At 38.2% G+C, this 21,540-nt stretch overlaps 1 protein-coding gene across 2 annotated transcripts in view; it reads right to left on the reverse strand.

Moving 5' to 3' along the window:
- LOC124594988 (carboxypeptidase M) overlaps window positions 1-21,540 on the reverse strand; it is a 298,860-nt gene that overhangs the window by 44,730 nt on the left and 232,590 nt on the right. For both annotated transcript variants that reach the window (XM_047133530.1, XM_047133539.1), the window contains exon 6: window positions 5,113-5,289. In XM_047133530.1, the coding sequence (XP_046989486.1) occupies window positions 5,113-5,289 (177 nt within the window). The remainder of the gene's footprint in view (window positions 1-5,112; window positions 5,290-21,540) is intronic.

Consider the following 21,540-nt stretch of genomic DNA (forward strand, 5'->3'; position numbering starts at 1 on the left):
TACTACATCACATTAGTTAATTGTTGGTTGACATCAATTAAAAGTGTTTTCCGTGCTTGGTAGTAATTGGCCATTCTTGGTGAATATGACAATAGCAATTAATACTGCTGTAATTAGACTACTGTTGTAGACTAGTGTTGTAGTATTGCTACTTCTTCTGGATTATTGTATGGCTTATTGTTACTGCAAAAAGCCCTTGGTTCAGAGTGAGTAGCTGCATTATCTTTCAATGTTTTTAGACTGCTTGATGACTTTGACATCTTATTTGATTTTTTTTAACTGCTGCTTGTTTTGACAGTGAACTGGTGTTATTACAGCATATATATTCTTTAGATTGTTTTATGTGGTCAGCAACTAAAGACATGTTGCATTTTTCCATGTTTTGGCCATGTCCATGACTTGTGCATTTATTGTCTGGCCCAGTTCTCTTATATGAGCTATAATACAACTGCAGCAATTGCAGGTTATATCATACACTCCTTAGTAAAAGGCAGAAGATCTCTATACTTGTTGCCATTATAATTGATCACCTTGATGAACACTTGCCTTACAATTTTGCCTACCTTGTTGGTCACGTCTGTAACAAATGGTAGTAATGCAGTTACATTATGTCCACCTTCCATGTTATCCCGTAGCTTCCCATGGAATGACATAGTTTGATTTTTGTACCTTCACAATACCTGTTTGCTTTGAATGTTCTTTGTAGCTAGAAGATCACTGACAAATGTGACATGCTCTTATGTTTGGTTTATTAAATATGAACTGGAAAAAATTAACTTCTCCATAAATTCATCTGTGGGGTAACTAATGTTTCATTTCTCTTATCTGGATCTCTTTAACTGTTTTTGAAAGTAAAATGTTACAACTCATATTTAAAACAGCATACACAAATTTAAGATTAACAGAGTAAATCCATGAAGATAAGAGTGCAGTAAGTACCATCAACAAATATGTGTAAAATCTTTGCTTATCTTTGGAAAGTGCCAGTGGGCTACAAAAACCTACTTGGATCGCTAGTGCCCAGTAAATTAGAAAGATACTGGTCAATGGCAGTGTTTTGATTGGTAATGTATTGTAACTTGACTAGCCTCCTAGACATTAAATCAATGTATTAAATTACTTTGTAAATCAAATAAATAAAATTTTGATTCTTTTCTTATACTGATGGCTCACTCCTGCCTATCATGTATTGTTCAGATTCCAAATGTTCATATATTCTTGCCATAACAAGATAATCTGTGTTCATTACATACAAAAAAAAAGTGTGAAGAAATTTAAAACAGATTTATGCATTTAAAAATCCTTGATTAGTGCATCAGTGATTAATGTTATCACTAGGGCCCGGATTTTAATTACCTAAAAAATAGTGAAATATGCAAGCATTTATGACCTAAAACTTACATAAATATGACCTTAAAAAATAAAATATGACTTAATAGAAGTTTATTTAAAACATTCTTGTTTGTTTATTTAATTTTTTATTCACCACAAAGTAATACAAAATGCACTTCTCAAAATAATGTAAGTATAGTTCTTTCTTTCTGTAGAGGTTGTGGCTAATTTGCACCTATTTTTTGAATATCTGAATGTTTTTATTTCTAAATAGTATTTAAAGGGTTTCACATTATTTAATACCGTATGTCAATCTTCAGTATCTGCAAAGTTGCAATGGATCACAAGGTGCATTTTCAGGTTTTCCATTGTCAAAGATCTCTGGTTGTTGCTGAGGATAGTTTTGTACCTGGAAAAGCTCCTCTCCACTTCACAAGACGTCACTGGAGTGTATTTGAAGTCAGCCAGGTCACTGGAGTTCAGCTCTGTTTCAGTATCTTCAAATGTTGGGGCATTCCCTGAAAGACTGTCACTAATTTTGCACAGTGTAGAATATCCAGGATTCCGTTGGAGAACACTTAGCAATTTGGTTTGCACTTTGTCAGCCACATGACCACGAGCTCGACCCAACTCACTCTGCACATGTTCCACAATACTCAGGGCCTCACATAGCTGAGTGCCAACAGCTACCAGTCATTTGATGGCTTTTGATATCACTGAAAAATTGGCATTGATGTATGCCAAGTTTTGAGACAATTTATCCGTAAAAACTTCTTTCACAATTTTGATAGCACTTGATTCTTCGCTATCAAACTCACAGAAGATTGTCTTTTTTTTGGTGTAGTTGATGCAGTAATACTCAGCAGCATTAAGCCAAGAACCCCATCATGTAAGAACAGGTTTAGATGGGAGGGGCATTGAAGGTGCTTGTTCCTTGAATTTCTTGCCACAAGAAATTAATTTGTCCACGTCAGGGTAATTTGATGACACCTCTTCAGCAACTCTGTGCAACGCATGTGCAAGGCAAGTGGCGTACACCATACTGGGGTAGAGAATCTGAAGCCCTTTGACTGCATTAGCCATATATGAAGCACCATCTGTTACAAGCAGCAAAACATTGTCTCTTTTCACACCATCCAGCAACAGTAGCTTCAGAGAGTTGTCAAAAAAAAAAAAAAAAAAAAAAAAATAGCAATCATCGAATTGTTTACTCTATTGAGAGCTTCACACGTTAGTAGGAACATATCTCCAGGGCCATCAACTTTTAGAACACCAACAACAACATTTGCAATATATCACCCACTAATATCTGTAGTTTCATCTATCAACAGCCAGATCTTTTGCTCAACAATAGTAATTTGTATTTTGTTGAGCACATCATTGTAGCATATGGGTAAATCATTCTTTTTCAGTGTAGATACATCTGGAACTGGATGTGTTGTGTACTTCTTCAAGAATGGTCTGAAGTGTGGATTCTTCACCTTTTCCAATGGGATGTTGCAGGACAGCATCATCGCACACAAATCTTTGCAGAATGATTGCACGGTTGACGATTGACCTGTCTGTTCTAATAACAGCATTTGCCTGCTGTTATTTTCAGCATTTCATTTCACACAGCTGCTGTGTTTAGCGGTATTACAGTGTTGTTGCACATTAAAGTGCTTTTCTGCACTAACTTTAACTTCACACAGTTTACAAAATAATATTTTCCCATCAGTACTAAAGAACGTCTCTCCAAATTCTCGAACATATCCTCGCAGCTTCACGCTGTCGGAGCACTTTGCTTTAGGCATGTTGAACAAGGCAAAGGCTGTATTCAAATTGGTTACTGGTAACATCTGTGCGACTGGAATGATTATTACGGCAGAAGTCACCTTTGTTGGCTCTGAGAGCGTATTGTCGACTCTAAGCAACAATGTTTTATGTTCGTGAAACAACTGTTGTGGTACACCGATTTTCTGCTACAGTCCTGAGAAATAAAGCTGTGTACTTATTTATCTGTTTATCTTTCATAATAGCATGTTAAATATTGTCTAGTGAGCAACATATTCATTTTCTTATTCGTGTGCCCCCTAAGATACAAGAAAACTGGTATATGCATTTTTGGCAAAAGTTGACGGAAATATGACTTATTATATTAAAAGTTAGCTGCAATATGATCTATTACAAAAATTTGTAGAAATATGACTTTATATGCACAATCAAAATACATTTTTTGACACCAAAATGCCTAGATTTGTGTATAAATTGTTCTACAATCCACCCTATAGTTCAGAAAAAAATATGACTTGTCATTAAAATCTGGCCCTAGTTATCTCACAAATTTTATTCCTGGTTCACATATAACATGACACAAGCAGTAGATTAATTTAAAGAGTATTGTGCAGATTGCATTTTGCACCTATGTTCATTCTTGAGTAGAAATTTTATAACACAACCAAGCAAAACACATTTTGAATCAATAAACCTTTTTTAAATGAAGGAACTGTGACACTTTATAGATGTGAAAGATACTCATAACATATTGATTCAAATGGATTATTTTCACAACACAACTTTGGTATAATGCATTTAGCTCATTTTATAAAAATTAATATGGTGTTAAATCTAGAATCACTGAATGACTTAAAACATTAATTGATTTATCATTGCAGAATGTGATCCACAGGAAGTGACAAAATGTCAGTTCTTGAATCAAAGATTGCTTGTTCTGTCCAAAGACAGGAAATGGCAGGAATAAGTAAGACTGTTCAGGAAATTAGTTAAAAATCAAGTGCGAGCTGGGATACATGAAAACTGCACTCAAGAAAACTGTAGAAAAGATGTTAAATGTATGGGAAAAAATAGATCACCTCCCAACATAAATAAAGATCATCAAGGAAGAAAAGGGTATTAAAATAAAACCAAGGTCATTCCTAATAAAGCGCTGCTTTCACAATATACAGAAATTCTTAGAATCTAACATGGCACAATAAGTAGCAGATTGTCTAAAAAACATGGGGCATCTATCCAAATCAATTTATCCACTTATGTTATGTATTTGAATGCATATAAATGGCCAAATGAGTATAATGTTTACTGTTGTAATTGTTAGAGCCTATAACTTACTCGAATAACGTGATTATGAAACTGGTGAGTTGGAATATTCCTTCGTTAGCCATGTATATATGTTCTATTTTTTTTAATCTCTATTATTTATTTGTTTCCTGGACTTTTAAGTGTGTTATTCCTCTTGGATTAATCCCTGTTTTGTGATTCAATGTAACTTTTAAATGTATTTCTGAAATATCTGTTACTTATGTATCTTCTGAACTCTGTAGTATGTATTTTCTGTCACACTGATTATCATTATGGGAAGTGATGTACACCATCTCTTGCATTTAAACATCATAACATTCCCCATCATCTACCATCATATCATCCACTTGAACTTGTCTGTTATTACACGTACTTTCTGTACAAAATACGAGGTACAGGACTGATAAAAATACAGTACAATGCAATACAATATAGTGAGAAAGAATAAGAGGATTTCTCTGTGCCCGTGTCCTCTGACGTCTCCCTCATCTGAAGATTCTGGGTGATTTCATTTAATTCCCATGCAATTTTATTTCTCCATATCCTTTTTTCATGTTTGCCAGATAAAGGAACGTCTAGTTTCAAACACTAGTGTCTGTGTTATCTTTAGCTCATTTCTGTGTGTTCTTGTGTGAGCACAAATGTTGTTTGATTCAAGTTTCATAATGAGAATATTTCTCTCTATAAGGAATCATCTGTTACCTGTTAGTGGATACCATGCTGCACCATTAGTGATACCACGACTGAACGAAGGTGCGCCAGGTTTGCAGGCACCACCTAACCGCATTACAGGGTGGTTCTCAGAGTAAGTAAGAGCCAAATGCCGGAATACATCATCATCTGGTGTTAATGATGGTGTTGATGCATAGCTTTGAAACACTGTAAAAAAATAACATCACTTGTAATTCAGCAATTTCTTGTAGTTCTTTAAATGTTATAAAAAATAAAGAAACAGTAAGGTTATATTTTGAAAACATCTTTTTCTCGGTTTAAAGTACTTAAAGTAAGAGATATTCGATTCATTTCTCATCTCAGGAGACAGTTGTGACATCTATTAACAGCTGAACTTGCACAGATTATAAATTGTTGTGTTCCTCAATTTAAAACTATCTACAAAAAAAGAAAGAGAAATTGTAACAGAAGAATGGATACTAGAGATGGTAAATGACATGATGAACAGAACAAAAATTTGAAACTATCATTGCTTGGAGCTAATACCTTATATACTTTGCCCATTGTACTATTTGGATTACTTATAGTTACTGAAAAAATACCAAATATAGGGCAAGGACTTTAAAGCCACGATTGGCATGATTCAGTTGGAAGGTAAGTTTAGGTACAGACATACATATAGGCTCAACAAAAAATTTAGAAAACCTGAATATTAACAAAGAACTTATAGATGATGGGCTGCCCTGGAAAGAAAGTGACAAGAAAAATACAACAAATGTGTGAGGGTGAATGGGTAATACCAAAAGAGAAGTATTGTTTGTCACTTACGGGATTTTATACCCTTACCATGGGAATTAAAGCAAGCACTAATTTCAATGCAGGTTTAATCATAAGTCTATTTAACTCCAAATCTATTGATATGTGGGGAATAAGATAGACTGTGTAGGGTAGAGGTGGAAAGAACACAGGTAGAAGGTGTATGAAAGCTCACAAGTGAACACATACAAGGCCTGTCTAAAAAGTGTCTGACCTTTGGTCAGAAAAAATATTTCAAATACCTGACAGGTTGGGACCCTAATCCCCTTCAAAGCAGCCCCCTTGTGCTTGCACACACTTAGCTCACCAATCCTTCCACTGCTGAAAACTCCTCTGTAAGTCTTCTTTTGGAATGGTGTTCAGCTCTGTTGTCATGTTCCGCATTGTCTCTTCTCTATTCTCAAAACGGGATCCTTTCAGGCGAGTCTTCAATTTTGGAAACAACCAGAAATCACAAGGAGCCATGTCTAGAGAGTAGGGAGGTTGGTGAATGGCTGTAATTCCTTGTTTGGCCAAGAAATTTAGGATCAAGCAGGATGAATGTGCGGGGGCATTGTCGTGATGCAGTTGCCAGATTTTCATCATCCACATGTCTGGTCTTCCATGCCGAACTGCATCATGGAGTCACCAGAGAAAATCTTGATAGTACTCCTTTGTCACTGTTTGTTTCATGATGCACAATTCCATGGGCTTCAAAGAAGACAGTCAACATCACCTTGATTTTGCTTCTCACCTGCTGCACTTTCTTCGGCCTTGAAGACTCCAGATGCTTCCATTGCGACAAATGTCTTTTTGTTCCTGGGTCATACCCACACACCCATGACTCATCTCCAGTTATCACGGTGTTCAGAAAACCAGGATCAGTGTCAGTGGTGTCCAGAAGATCCTGTGCAATGTCAAAATGGAGATCTTTTTGTTCCTGCGACAACAACTTGGGCATGAATTTTGCAGCCACTTGGTGAATGTTCAAATCATCATGCAAAATTGCATGTGCAGAATCTTTACTCACTCCAACCTATTGGGCAATCTCCCACACGGTCAAATGACAATCTGCCATCACGAAATTTTGCACCCTCTCAAGAACAGCTGTACTTCCAGCAGTTTGGAGCCTGCCAGAATGCTGGTCACTCTCCGCTGATGTGCAGGCATTTTTGAATCAGTTGAAACAGTCCTTAATTTGTGTTACACCCATCGCATCTTCTCCAAACACCTGCTGAATCTTATGAATTGTTTCACTTTGAGAATCACCAAGCTTATAACAAAATTTGATGCAGTATCTTTGCTCAACACATTCAGTCATCTTGAGAGGATCGGTAATCTGATGAACACGTTGTGTAGCACCTCACTGAGTGACTGACAGGAAGGTGGGTACAAAATTCACACATCCGCATAAAGGTCTCTTCCTTTACTGTGTGCATTGGTACTGTGCTATCATCTCTATTCTGCATGGGAAAATCAAAGGTTGGATACTTTTTAGACACACCTCGTAGGGTTCTGTGGTTATCTAATTAAAATATGATGGGATAAATGTGACATGGTAGAGAAAGTTGAGCTCTGCTATGTGATGTCTAGAGATTGTATTCTGTATGACAATGTTATTTCTATAGTGTGAACACATATTGGGTGCAAAGTACAAATAGTCAAACAAGATACAGAAGTCATAGGTTATATTTCAGAGCTTGTTCTGTAAATTGATTATGGAAATTCTCAGTGCTAACCATGTCATGTGTCAATTTATACAAATATCTAATTTTATAACAGACTTCTTCTTTGCTAGTAATGTGTGTGTGTGTGTGTGTGTGTGTGTGTGTGTGTGTGTGTGTGTGGGTGGGTGGGTGAGTGGGTGGGTGGGTGGGTGGGTGGGTGGGTGGGTGGGTGGGGGGGGGGGGGGGCTCTTTCTTTATTTTATCTTCTGTTTATAATATTTCCATGAAAGATTGACACACTTTTCTGTATATGTTCCTTGCACTGTTAAAAACATTTTTGCATGTCATTATTATGTGAGGCTTCACACAAGCTCTGTCATTTTGGGATTCCAGAAGAATACAAGAAGTCCCTCCTCCACTGTCATTGAGTACATTGATTTTAATGAAACCTGTCACAGCATAAAGACCCAGTTAAAATAAAAAAACAAACATGCATTAATATGCAGATACTACATAGCTTAATGATATAAGCAGTCTTCCATCTATGGTGTCAAGGTAGTAGGTCACATCAATGACAGACCAGGAGTAAATGCTGTTGATTGGCTCCAAGAATATCACTATATATTATGAAGACATTTAAAGGATTATGTGGGTTATGGATATAGTTATAATTATGGACTGGAGTATATGAGAATATTTTACTACCAGGCATAATACAAGGAAGCTGCAGCAATGACTGAGTTGTAAATTTGTTGTTCCATGACACATATGATTGAATATTGCTGCGAGCAACACTGCAGGCAATGTGGAATAGCAGTTAGCACAGCTGGATGCATGCTGCATGTCCCCAGTTCAAATCTGATCACCAGCAAATATTTTTTATTTAGTATTTATAATTTCTAGAATATTCTAAAAATTTCTTTGTTTGTAATGTTTGCATATTCTCGAGTATTCAATGTCTGTATAAATAGCAGCACACACTGTCCAGGAGTCAGTTCTGCCCTGTCTGTACATTGATTCCATAATGAACATGATTTCACTGATATGTGTTGTGCTTCACTGGTGACCCTGCTTCCAGATTTTGTGTTAATTGCAGTTACAAGATGACACTGTCTGGTGGAGACTCTGGGTACATCAAAATATGCATATCACTATGGCTCCAGTTAGTCAACATAAAAGCCACTGCCTACACAGACACGAACCAGTATATAAGTAGTAGATCATTCTCAAAGTCCATATATTCAGGAACCCAGCGGATTCTAAAACAGCATTAAGTCAGATCCACTTCAAGCATCCATCAGTGTTTTTCAGAGATGCTTGTCAGGATCTGAAAGAATTTAAATGAATTGCCACCAAGTGAAATGACATGATGTTTTTGACAAATGTGCATTTTTATTTGTATGGAACAACCCAGCAGTGGTTCAAGAACAAAAAAAAAAGAAGAATATTTTGGCCCTATGCAACATTGTGAACCTGAATATGACAGAAGTTGACAAGATGTCACACTCAAAAGGAATTGCAGAAGACATGTACGATACTCTTGTGGTAAGGGAGAAATTTATCAAATGATGCCAGTACATTGAGGAAATGCAAGAGAAAAGAGTTGGATGAAAGAAGTAAGACTAACTTCCAAACAATATTCCTGTGGTGGTGTGGGAGAAAACCATGACCTCACCTCCCTCATATGTGAGTATTAAGAGAAGATCACGCAATGGATAATCCAGGCTGGAATAATGACAATATTATGAAAAGAATAGACTGCTACTCACCATGTAGGGGAAATGTTATGTCGCATACAGGCACAGCAAAAAGACTGCAAAGTAAGTATGCTTTCTGCCAAAAAGCCTTCTTCTGAATTATGCAAACATATATATATAAATAAACTGCACATGATGGCAGAAGCAGTCTGGGTGGTCGGGGTACAGAGGAGGCTGGGAGGGGGGAGGGATAGCAGGGTAGGGGTGGGGATAGTAAGCTGTTGCTTGTGTGAGCATACAGGGACAGGATGGAGATAGAGTAGAGTAGCTAGGTGCAGTTGGGAGGTTAGATGGAGGTGGGGAAGGGGGGGGGGGGGGCAGGTGGGAGTAGGCAGAAAATGAGGGCAGTAAAAAGACTGTATGTACATTGATGGAATAGAAGGATGTGTAACTGTCTAGTGCTGGAATGGGAACAGGGAAGGGGATAGGTGTGTAAAGGACAATGCCTAATGAGGGATGAGGCCAGGAGGGCTATGGGAATGCAGGATATATTGCAGAATTTCCACCTGTCCAGTTCAGAGAAACAGGTGTTGATAGGTAGGATCCAGATGACACAGGTTGTGAAGCAGTCATTGAAATGAAGAACGTCATGTTGGACAGCATGCTCAGAGCTGGGTGGTCCAGCTGTTTCTTGGCAATAATTTTCCAGTTGCTATTCATGCAAACAGACAACTCTTAGCTTGTAGATCACATCACTGGTTTCACAGGGAGCCCTGCCTTTGACTGGATAGGTGATGGTTGTGACCAGGCTGGAGTAGGTGGTGGTAGGAGGATGTATGGGACAGGTCTTGTATCTAGATCTCTTACAGGGATATGAACCATGAGGCAAGAGGCTGGAAGCAGGGGTTGTGTAAGGATGGATTAGGATAGTGTGTAGATTTGGTGGGCCATGAGGAGAATGCTCGTCTGTGGCTGAACAGTGGGACTTTGGATGATGGTGGGTGACTGGAGAGATGAGGCATGGGAGGCTTGTTTCTGTACAAGGTTGGAAGTGTAATTATGCTCTGTGAAGGTCTCAGTTTGACCCATGGTATATTTTAAGGACTGCTCGTCACTACATATGTGACATTCATGGGTGGCTAGGCTGTGTGGAAAGGGACTTCCTGATATGGAATGGGTAGCAGCTGTCAGAGTGGAGGTAATTCAGGTGGTTGATATGGACAGAGGAACTTTTGTAGCCATCTTTGAGGTGAAGGTCAACATTTAGGAGGGTAGATTGTTAGGTTGAGGAGGAGCAGGTGAAGTGAACAGGGGAGAAGATGTTGAAATTCTGGAGGAACCCCAACCTCAATCTAGAACATGAAGATTTCATCAATGAACCAGACAAGGGGTTTTGGAATTCTGTGTGGTTAGGAAGGAATCCTCTGGATGACTCATGAATAGGTGGGCATAGGATGGTGCAATACAAGTGCCCATTGCCATACCACAGATTTGTTTGTAGGTGATGCCACCAAGTGAGAGAGGAGATACAGCAGTTTATGGCAGCCAGAAATGTTGGAATGAGTACACAAGAGATGGCCACCATGAACGTGAACCACATACATCTTGAGGTAGAGAGATGTTTTGAACTTTAGCGCCAATCTAAGCATGTGTGCCACAAGGATGGGCCTGGCCAACTTGGACTTATGCCACAGTCATCAATCAATAACACAGCATCCAATGCTGGTACAACCAGCTACTTCACTAAGTATAATGACCTGTGGAAAATCAGATATTTGGAGGCTAGAGCAATATGCTGGTATGTTCCCACTGTGGTCACCCTGGACCCATTGCATACTATGGTAGAGAAACAGGTCAAATATTTGACAACTATTACACCACAAGACATCAACCATCACAATACTCCTATCCATGCCAATCAACTATATGTGAAAGGCATTTTTCGTTGTGACGGAATATTCTCACGGAATTCCAATCACTGACTTTCTCCTCCAAATGTCAAAATATTTTGTTAACACCGACCTACATAGGGAGAAATGATCACCACTATAAAATAAGGGAACTCTGAGCTTGTACAGAAAGATTTACAGCTGTTTGTTCTTTCTGTACACTATGCGAGATTGGAATAATAGAGAATTGTGCAGGTGGCTCGATGAATCCTCTCCCAGGCACTTAAATGTGATTTACAGAGTATCCATGTAGATGTAGATTACAGTTGATCTGTGGGACAAAGCCCATTACTGTACCATAAATGAGTTCACTCCTCAACTCATCTTAGTCATTTCTGTTGCTGTACAGAGGAACCAGTTGCTCGCTTAGCCAATGAATTTAGGAAACATAAGTGAGGAGACCATCTATGGAGGTGAGACTGCCACAGATGCAAATCCTTTGTGGAAAACAGTTATCAAGAAGTCAGGAAATCTCATTGATGTCATCACTGACAGCTGATTGGTCCAGGTGCTAGACCATTCAGGAGATACTTTTTCTGTAATGTCAAATACTTACCGTCGCCAGCTCAAGAAGACTATATTCTGTGATACAAAAGCATTTGTGCTGCAGCTCACAAATGGGAAATATGTCTAGTCAACAGGAGTATGTAGTGCTAGAATAACAGTACTAGAATAACAGTGGTACACAAAAGCATATGCAGATACAAGGATGTTGACTACCTTTCAAGGAATACTTTGGTGAAACACAGTAGTGTGGATGAAATTTCAGTCATTGCTGAATTAAATGACAATGCTGCTGATCAGAGGGAAGAATCAGCACTACTGAAAATCATTAATGTGTTGAAGAAGGAGGAACCAACCAAAGGAAAATTCCAATTAATAGGTGGAACATTGTCTTAAGAGAAACTATGATCCAATGGGATGGAACCAGTTACTCACCATCACAGCTTATCTAATGGCTATCATGAAGTATTTCCATGACAACCCAGAGTCTGGTCACCTAAGACTCATGAAGACTCTTTAGACATAATCAGATGCAGGCATCAGTGACCAGGACTCTATCAACACTACGAGGGACACTGTAGGAAGGAATAACAGCAATGGAAGAACATGTTGCAATTATCTCCAGGGCATCTGGTACAAATTCCACCTGTAATTCTGTCTGCAACACTGCCCTTCCACTAGGATGGCTTTGACCTCTTTGCAAGGTTGTTGAAATCAACAAATGGGAAGCAATGGATAAGAGTCTGCACAGACTAAGTCACCTGTTAGGCTGTTACCAAAGCTGTGCCAATTGCTGAAGCTCCAGGAATTACAAGGTTTCTTGTAGAAGACCATTTTGAAGCATGGATGACCACATATGACAGTCTCTGATAGTGAAATAGCTTTGCGGTTGAGCAGTGCCAAGTATTTTTATGTTGCGACATCACCCACTGGATGACAGCAACCTACCACCCATAGATGAATACCATCACAGAATACTCTATTAAGACAGTGACAGATATTCTCTTGATGTGCAATATGTTGAACAGAGACAGACTGTCGTGACTTTCACATGTAACACAGTGAAGCAAGAAACGACAGGCTTCATGCTGTTCTTTCTCCTTCATGAGTGTGAGGCTGAAACAAAAATGGATACACTATTTTCGTTTAAAGTGAATGTTGTTGAGGATGACTATGTGAAATGCCTCATGCCTGGAACTAAAGAAATAGGAGAGCAGGCTTGGACACCCAGGAAAAGGGCATAAAGAACTATAACACCAAGCACTGGTCAATGATATGCAGCCCAGGAGGTTTGGTATGGATATTTATGCCCATGCAGTAAGTGAGACTATCAGAACAGTAAGAATTCTGCTTTTGGCCATACTGTATCCTTCATTGCATGCTGCATGACATACAATATTGAGAATTATTGCTCTTAATCAAGAAGACAAAAATCCAAAGACACCATTCATGTCCTCCGAATGAAATCCTGCTACAGTCCTGAGGCACAGGCTTATCATTCAAGAAGCAGAAAAACTGCTTATAATCAGTAGAGGCTACCTTTGATCCTGTCACAATGAAGAGGCTATGACCCAAAAGTGAGAATCCTCCAGTGCCAACATTCAGAGGATTACTGAAAAGATCTAGATCTACAAAGCTGTAGTTGGCTCCAATGAGAACTTTTGAAACAGTGGGTTGCTTTTTTTCCAGGAGAGGGAGCAATATTGCAAGCTGTCCTGCGAGCAATGTTGAGTAGCTGTTAGTGTCATTAATTCACATCTGATCACCAGCAAACTTTTTTTGTTTAGTATTTATCATATCTATAAGGTTCTCAAAATTTGTTGTGTCTGTCATGTTTGCTTATTCTGAAATATTCAGCATTTGTATGTTTATAGCATCCTCTGTCAACAAGGCAGTTCTATTCTGTCTGTACATTGGGTCCCATGATAAAAATGCTTTCAGTGATAAGTGGTGTACTTCACTGATGACTCTGCTTTCATATTTGGACTTGACTGTGGTTACAATGTGACAATATGACTTCCCCCATATTGTTAAGAGTTCTCTGTAATAAAAGTTCTTTTGTAGCGACCATACTGTAAAATAGAAACTGAAAGAGTTATAGGAACATGCAAGTTGATAACAGCAATATCAACAGAGGGAGAACTGTCTTGTGTATTCAGAATGTTACAAAATGGATATAGTCATATGATATAGAAAAGAATTATTTCACTTACATAGTGGTTAAAAAATTAATGAGATTTGAATTTTGCTACACAGAACCTACATCAACTTGTGCCATTATGAATACATCATATCTCATGCATCTCTAGGAAAGTGTGTATTGGGTTGACTGACTATCAATAAATTTCGGGTTTCTAAGGTAAAATAGCAACACATGCTGGGATAAGGAAGGGCTCCTGTCATACTTGGTTACTCATTATTAATAGATAACAGCGTCATGATTTTTTTCCTAACATGCATTTTCTGTGAGCACAGACTATATATAGTACAATTAGCTTAGGTATAAGTATGGACTAGATTCATAGCTGCAGATGCAGCTACAGCTACTGGATACAGGTGGCACAAAACAGACTTTTTAGGAAATCCAGCCATTTGTATCAGTGAAACATAAGTAAAAGACACAGGTGTGTACAATCAAAGAATAAATCTTTTTATATAGTAACCACATTTCTGGACCTCTTCAGCTGACAGGTTGCTACATAATGCATTCAATTGCACTGAGGTGACAAAAGTTATGGGAGAGCAATATGGACATATACAAATGACAGTAGTATCATATACATAAGGCATAAAAGGGCAGTGCACTGATGGAGGTGTTTTTGTACTCAGGTGATTCATGTGAAAAGGTGTCCGACATGATTATGGCTGCACAATGGGAATTAACAGACTTTGAACACAGAATGGTAGTTGGAGCTAGATGCATGGGATATTCAGTTTTGGAAATTGTTAGTAAATTCAATATTCTGAGATCCACAGTGTCAAGGATGTTCCAAGAATACCAATTTTCAGGCATTACTTCTCACAAGGACAATGCATTGGCTGGCTAATGGCCTTCACTTAATGACTGAGAGCTGTGACGTTTGCATAGAGATGTCAGTGGCTAACAGACAAGCAGCACTGCATGAAATAATCACAGAAAACACTGTGGGATTTACAATGAACATATCCGTTATGGTGGTGCAGTGAAATCTGGTGTTAATGGGCAATGGCGGCAGATGACTCACATGAGTGCCTTTGCTAATAGCATGGCATTGCCTGCAGTGCCTCTCCTGGGCTTCTGACCATATCAGTTGGATCCTAGATGGCTGGAAAACTATGGTCTGGATTTCACATGGTAAGAGCTGATGGTAGTTCAAGTGTGTAACACACTCCCATGAAGCCACGGATCCAAGTCGTCAACAAGGCACTGTGCAAGCTGGTGGTGGCTCCATAAGGGTGTGGACAGTGTTTAGATGGAATGGATTGGGTCCTCTGGTCCAAATGAACCAATTATTAACTGGAATTGGTTATGTTTGGTTACTTGGAGACAACTTTCAGACATTCATGGATTTCATGTTCCCAAATAATGATGGATTTTTTTTTTTTTTTAATGACACCGCACCATGCAACCAGGCCACTATTGTTTGCGATTGGTTTGAAGAACATTCTGAAAAATTTAAGTGAATAATATGGCAACCCTGGTTGTCCAACATAAATCCCATTGAACATTTATGGGACATAATCAAGAGGTCAGCTCATGCAAAAAATTGTGCACCAACAACACTTTCCCATTTAGATGGCTATAGAGGCAGTGTGGCTCATTATCCTGCAGGAGACTTCCAACAACTTGTTGACTCCATGCCACCTTGAGTTACTGCACTACACTGGGCAAAAGGAGATCCAACATGACATTAGCAGGTATCCTACAACTTTTGTCACCTGAGTGTATGTTTGCTTAAGTACAGAAGCTTGTTTTATTCGTGATTTAATTTACTGGTAAGTTATTACACCCTTTTTTTCTTTATAAACAGGTCATCTGATGATCATTTGGCAATAAACTGAAACTGGTTATGATATAACTGTGTGACCTGAAATGAAAATATACAGGGTGATTCAAAAAGAATACCACAACTTTAAAAATGTGTTTTTAATGAAAGAAACATAATATAACCTTCTGTTATACATTATTACAAAGAGTATTTAAAAAGGTTTTTTTTCACTCAAAAACAAGTTCAGAGATGTTCAATATGGCCCCCTCCAGACACACGAGCAATATCAACCCTATAGTCCAACTCATTCCACACTCTCTGTAGCATATCAGGCGTAACAGTTTGGATAGCTGCTGTTATTTCTCGTTTCAAATCATCAATGGTGGCTGGGAGAGGTGGCCGAAACACCATATCCTTAACATACCCCCATAAGAAAAAATCGCAGGGGGTAAGATCAGGGCTTCTTGGAGGTCAGTGATGACGTGCTCTGTCACGGGCTGCCTGGCGGCCGATCCATCGCCTCGGGTAGTTGACGTTCAGGTAGTTACGGACAGATAAGTGCCAATGTGGTGGCGCTCCATCCTGCTGAAATATGAATTGTTGTGCTTCTTGTTCGAGCTGAGGGAACAGCCAATTTTCTAACATCTCCAGATACTGTAGTCCAGTTACAGTAGCACCTTCGAAGAAAAAGGGACCAAAAACTTTATTGGCTGAAATGGCGAACAAATGTACAACTAAATGAAACTTTATAGCTCCCTTAATTCGCCGACAGATAGTGCTTAGCTCTGCCTTTTGTCGTTGCAGAGTTTTAAATTCCTAAAGTTGTGGTATTCTTTTTGAATCACCCTGTATAAGAAAAAAAAGTGAATGACAGCAAAAATATTCTGAAGTATAATCTATAGATCATTCAGTATTCAGTGGCTGAGAAACCATATACTGTGCCAGAGGTAAATTCAGTGGAGGAAATTATTGAATAATGAGACAGAACTCTACTTACCTTCAGAAGGCAAAACATTTAGTACTGCCAATACCCGCACATAAAAGCAGAGGTACATGAAATGGGCTTGCTTTTGGAGCTATTAGTTTCTCCCTCAGGAAGTTGGGGTATGTGGGGATAGTGACACAGACTGCAGGATATGAGTGACACACCTTTAGTGAAGATGAGGATTGATTAAGATGAAGGTGGCTCCTAATCTCTCTGATAATATCCCCTCCATTTGTGTTTACCATTGTCCTCACTGAAGGTGGGTTTCGCTCATCCTGGGGTCTGTGTTACCAGCCTTTTATTCTCCAACTCATCCCTCTCTCCTACCTTGAGGAAGAAACTAATAGTTTCAAAAGCTAGGACAGTTTCATGTACTTCTACTATTATGCACATACATTGGCTGTACTAAATACTTTGCATCTGAAGGTAAGTATAAATCTGTCTCACAAATAAAACTGTATATGATGCATAACCGTCCAGTCACATTAATGTGATCATTTGTCAAAAGCCTGAATAACGATCTTTTGCAGTGAGAGACGTGCAGCAAGAGAGTCAGTGATGTTATGGAAAACACTGACAGGGATGTGGAGCCATACCAACTCTAGTGCCATGGCGAGCTGTGCTAGATTACTCGACTGAGGATCCATAGCATGAACAGCCTGATCGAGGAGGACTCACAGATATTCAATTGGTTTAAATTCGAGGAGTTTGGTGATGAGGGCAGTATTGTAAATTCATTCTGGAGCTCTTTAAACTAAACACATACACTGCAAGCTGTGTGACATGTTGCATTGTTGTTCTGGTAGATGCCTTCATGCTGAGGAAAAGCAGACTGCATGCAGAGGCAGACATGGTCCTCAAGAATAAATGCATACTTGTGTTGATCTGTTATCCATCCTTCCAGAATGCCAAGTTCATCCCATCTGTCCAGTGGAGCATAAAATGTGATTCATCTGAAAAGGCCACCTGTCACCACTCAATGGACATTCAGTTATGGTTTGGCATGCAAATTCCAGCCTTCATTAGCAATGAACAACAGTCAGCATGGATGCATGAACCACACACCTGCAGCAGAAGCCAACACATGGCAATGTCCACTGAACAGTTATTGCGGAGACACTGTTGGTAGCTCCTTGGTTCATCAGGGCAGTCAGTTTTTCAACAGTTACACGTCTATTTGCCTATACATATCCCCACAGTCGTCACTCACCCCTGTCATATATGGCCTGTGGTGCACCACAGCTACCTCTGTACCAGTTTTAGATAGCACCCTTTTGCTCTGCACAGTATACTTTTACCACAGCATGATGTAAATGACAGCTGCATTATTTTCTGGATCCCTCAACATGCTTTATATACTCTCCACTGCTATTGTTGCCACCTACCATCTTTGAATGGCTATTTGCACATTGATCTTGAGCATAGGTGGTAGTCACATTAATGTGACTGGACCATGTAATAATATTATTCTTATTCAGTTCAACATCATAATGACTGCTTCATAATCAGATTTCCTTTGTTCAGCTTTCTGTTTTCATCATTTCTGCTCATTTATATCATCCATATCACCTTTATGCTGAAGTAAAATGAAGTAAAAATTAAAGTTTATGTTATTTAAAGTAACAAAGTTGCAAAATTCATTACTGTAATTGGAGCTTTTATGTGACTTCTAAGTAATTCATTCTTTCAGGCACAATTGTGTTTTGCAGATGCATATGCAACAGCAATGAGTAAAAATGTAGGCGTACACTATTACAGAGGTGCGGCTATGATAACTGCTTCCATAAACTTCTTTAATTGCATATGGCCTATGTTGTTCAAATATGCCAATTTCAGTTGTCTATAACAAGGTGCTGTAATTTATCATCCAATATAAAAATCAAAAACTTATTACAAAAAAATGCTACCTCTTTCTTAAAAATATAATTTAGGTGCTTTTTATTTATATATTTTTTCCAGCCACTATCTCCGGACCCGTGTGCATAAAACACTGCTACCACATGTCACTACCTCTGCACTTATTTTTTGTTTCAAATAATAAAGCCTTTTGATTTTGTCATAAGCCTGACTTGGCACTAATTTCATGAGTAGCACAAACGAGGCAGTGACCAAGAAACAAATGATACTATTATTTCCAGTAACTGATTAAAAATCTTTAACAGACCATTAAATTTGATCTGCATGGACCATACTTATCTTAGCACATATGAATTAGCATTATTTAGTATAGCCAGGCTTGCAGTTGATTATTATACATCAAAATTATTTACCTGTTAATGTTATATCATCGATAAAGAGAAATGCAACAACTGAAAATCATGGATCCTTCCCACCAATACCAGATTTTCTGAATTGTGCAGGTGGGAACGCTCCCTGAAATATATCCTAGGTTCCTGAAACTCTCCTGGCCTCAACCTTCATTAGGATGGTTACAACCACCATATAAAAGGAATGCTGAGTCGCAGATAGCCACAATAAAAAGACCGTTAGAAAATGAGCTTTCAGTGAACAAGGGCTTCGTTTTGTGGAAAGATACATCTACACGCACCTGCACCCACGACCGCACATGAACCCACGCACAAGCACATGCTCGCACGCCCACGCGCTTGCCTGCAGTCTCAGGCAACTGAGTGTGGTTTCAGTTGCCAGAGACTGCAGTCATGTGTGTGAGTTGCATTTGCATGAGTGTGTGTATGTGTGTCTATTGTTGACAAAGCCCATTGGCCAAAAGCTTTAAGTGTGAAAATCTTTTTGTTGTGCTTATCTGCAACTCAGCATCTCTGTTATATGATGAGTGGCAACTTTCTTTCTCATAATATTGTTACATTCCATCCTGGATTTTCCACTTTTGATTTGTTCACCAGAGTATTTTATTCAGGAGGCATAAGACTGACTCAGAGGATTGGAAACTATGTTGGCTGGAACAATTTATTGATACTTTAATTACTTATATGCATGAGAGCTTTGGTCATTGTGGATCAACCAAATGCACACAAAAGATTCAAGAAAACATCTATTTTTATAACATGGGAAGGAGAGTCAAGAAGAAGATTGCCAGCTGTGACTGATATCAAAGAGTGAAGGTAAGCAAACAAACAAGTAGAGGCCAAAAGCAAAACATACTGCCTAATAGTAATTTAGATCTCGTGTCTGTGGATGTTTATGGACCTCTGCCTAAGTCTAATAATGGATTTTGTTATGTTTTTGTGGTGCCTGATGTATTTTTGAAGTTCATCAAACTGTTTCCTCTCAAGGAACCTACTAGTTAGCAAATCTTCTCTAAGTTTGAAAACACGTATTTTCATCAAGTGGGTATTCCTAAAATAATTTTATCTGATAATGATTCTCAGTTTACACCAAAAGCTTGGAAAGATTTTGTTGATGACACAAAAGTAAGATATGTTGTATCCTCTATGAGAGAGATTGGGAGACTGTTTAGATCTCTTTGTAGTAAGAATCATACCAGTTAGATATATTATGTCAGTTATTTTGAGGATATTATGAACAGCTTACAAAATTCTTCAGCAAGTTTTTCACCATTTGATATCATGTTTAATCACAGACGATCTAACCTTATTTCTGAAAATGTTGAGTTTCCAACATGTGAAATTCTGTCACCACAAGTGAGCGAAGAGTGTGTTAGGGAGATGATGAAAAAAGAGGACAGAGGAAAGCAGAGACATGATGGTAAAGTAAAATTTTTATGTTTGAGGTAGGAGGTCTTGTTTTGGTGAAAGGCAAAGATAAATCTAAACTGTTGACATCTGAGATAAAGAAATTTTTTGATATTTATTTACCATTCTAAAGTCTTGAAAATCCACATCCTAATGTGTACAGGCTTGTGTACCCCAAATCTAAGAAATTGTTTGGATTACGCAACATCACTGAACTGAAAGTATATAGACATGATCCATAAGTATCTAATTTTTGTTTGTTTGTTCTTTTTCCTTGTCTTGAGTTTAGTATGTAAGATCATGTAATTTCTAAAGTTCTCTCTTCTCTATTGACTGAGTTAAAATCTATGACAGACTATATAACCATGTTCTGTTAATATAGTTGTGCCTTAGAATTTGACACATATATGCCATGAGACTAAATGAGTAGATCACTTTACAATTTTTGAAATGGAACAACACCAATAATTTGTACTGCAAAAATTATGAATAGTATGTTAGTATATCTTTGTGTATCACCTTGTTAGTGCATTCATTTTTTTTCCATTGCATTTAACTGTTCATATGTGAACACTTTTTAATTGCACCTGACATTTTGGTGCAATTGATTTTGGAAAATGAACAGGGAGAGTATATCTTGTCTGATCTGAAGAAGATATTGAACAGCACATTTAGTTCATAAAACAATGTTTCAGGATTTGATGTGGATGCCAAATAGGAAGTTACCTATCTGTTTAAGCATGTGATGAGAAATCTAGGGAGAAAACTGAAAGATGTGGGCAGATCCACTCCCGACACTTCTATATGGCTGTACCCCGCTGGATCAGTCGACAGATCACAGGTGCTGGGAAATGTACTTGAGCATCTGTCAACTACATCAGTGTTGTCACTGAGATTTGTAAATTGTTAGTGAAGACTGTTGAAGACAGTGTTATTTCACATAAATGTATGTTTTTTTAAGGAGGGGATTCACTTCCCAATACATTGTAACTTTAAATCAGTATGTATGTATTTTTTTTTTTTTTTATCGATTGTGAATGAATCTTCTAGGTCTTTGTGTACATAGGTTAGTTGTATGGACAATTAGCAAATAGTGTGGAAGATGTTTATTAGTATAGACAATATAACAAGATGTGTGCATATATGCTTTCATACATGGATTTTGGTCCTTAAGCTACACAGTTATGTCACTGTTCAAAGTTATTTATGACTCTGTTTA

Source organism: Schistocerca americana, chromosome 1, assembly GCF_021461395.2.
Source record: "Schistocerca americana isolate TAMUIC-IGC-003095 chromosome 1, iqSchAmer2.1, whole genome shotgun sequence".
Lineage (NCBI taxonomy): Eukaryota > Metazoa > Arthropoda > Insecta > Orthoptera > Acrididae > Schistocerca > Schistocerca americana.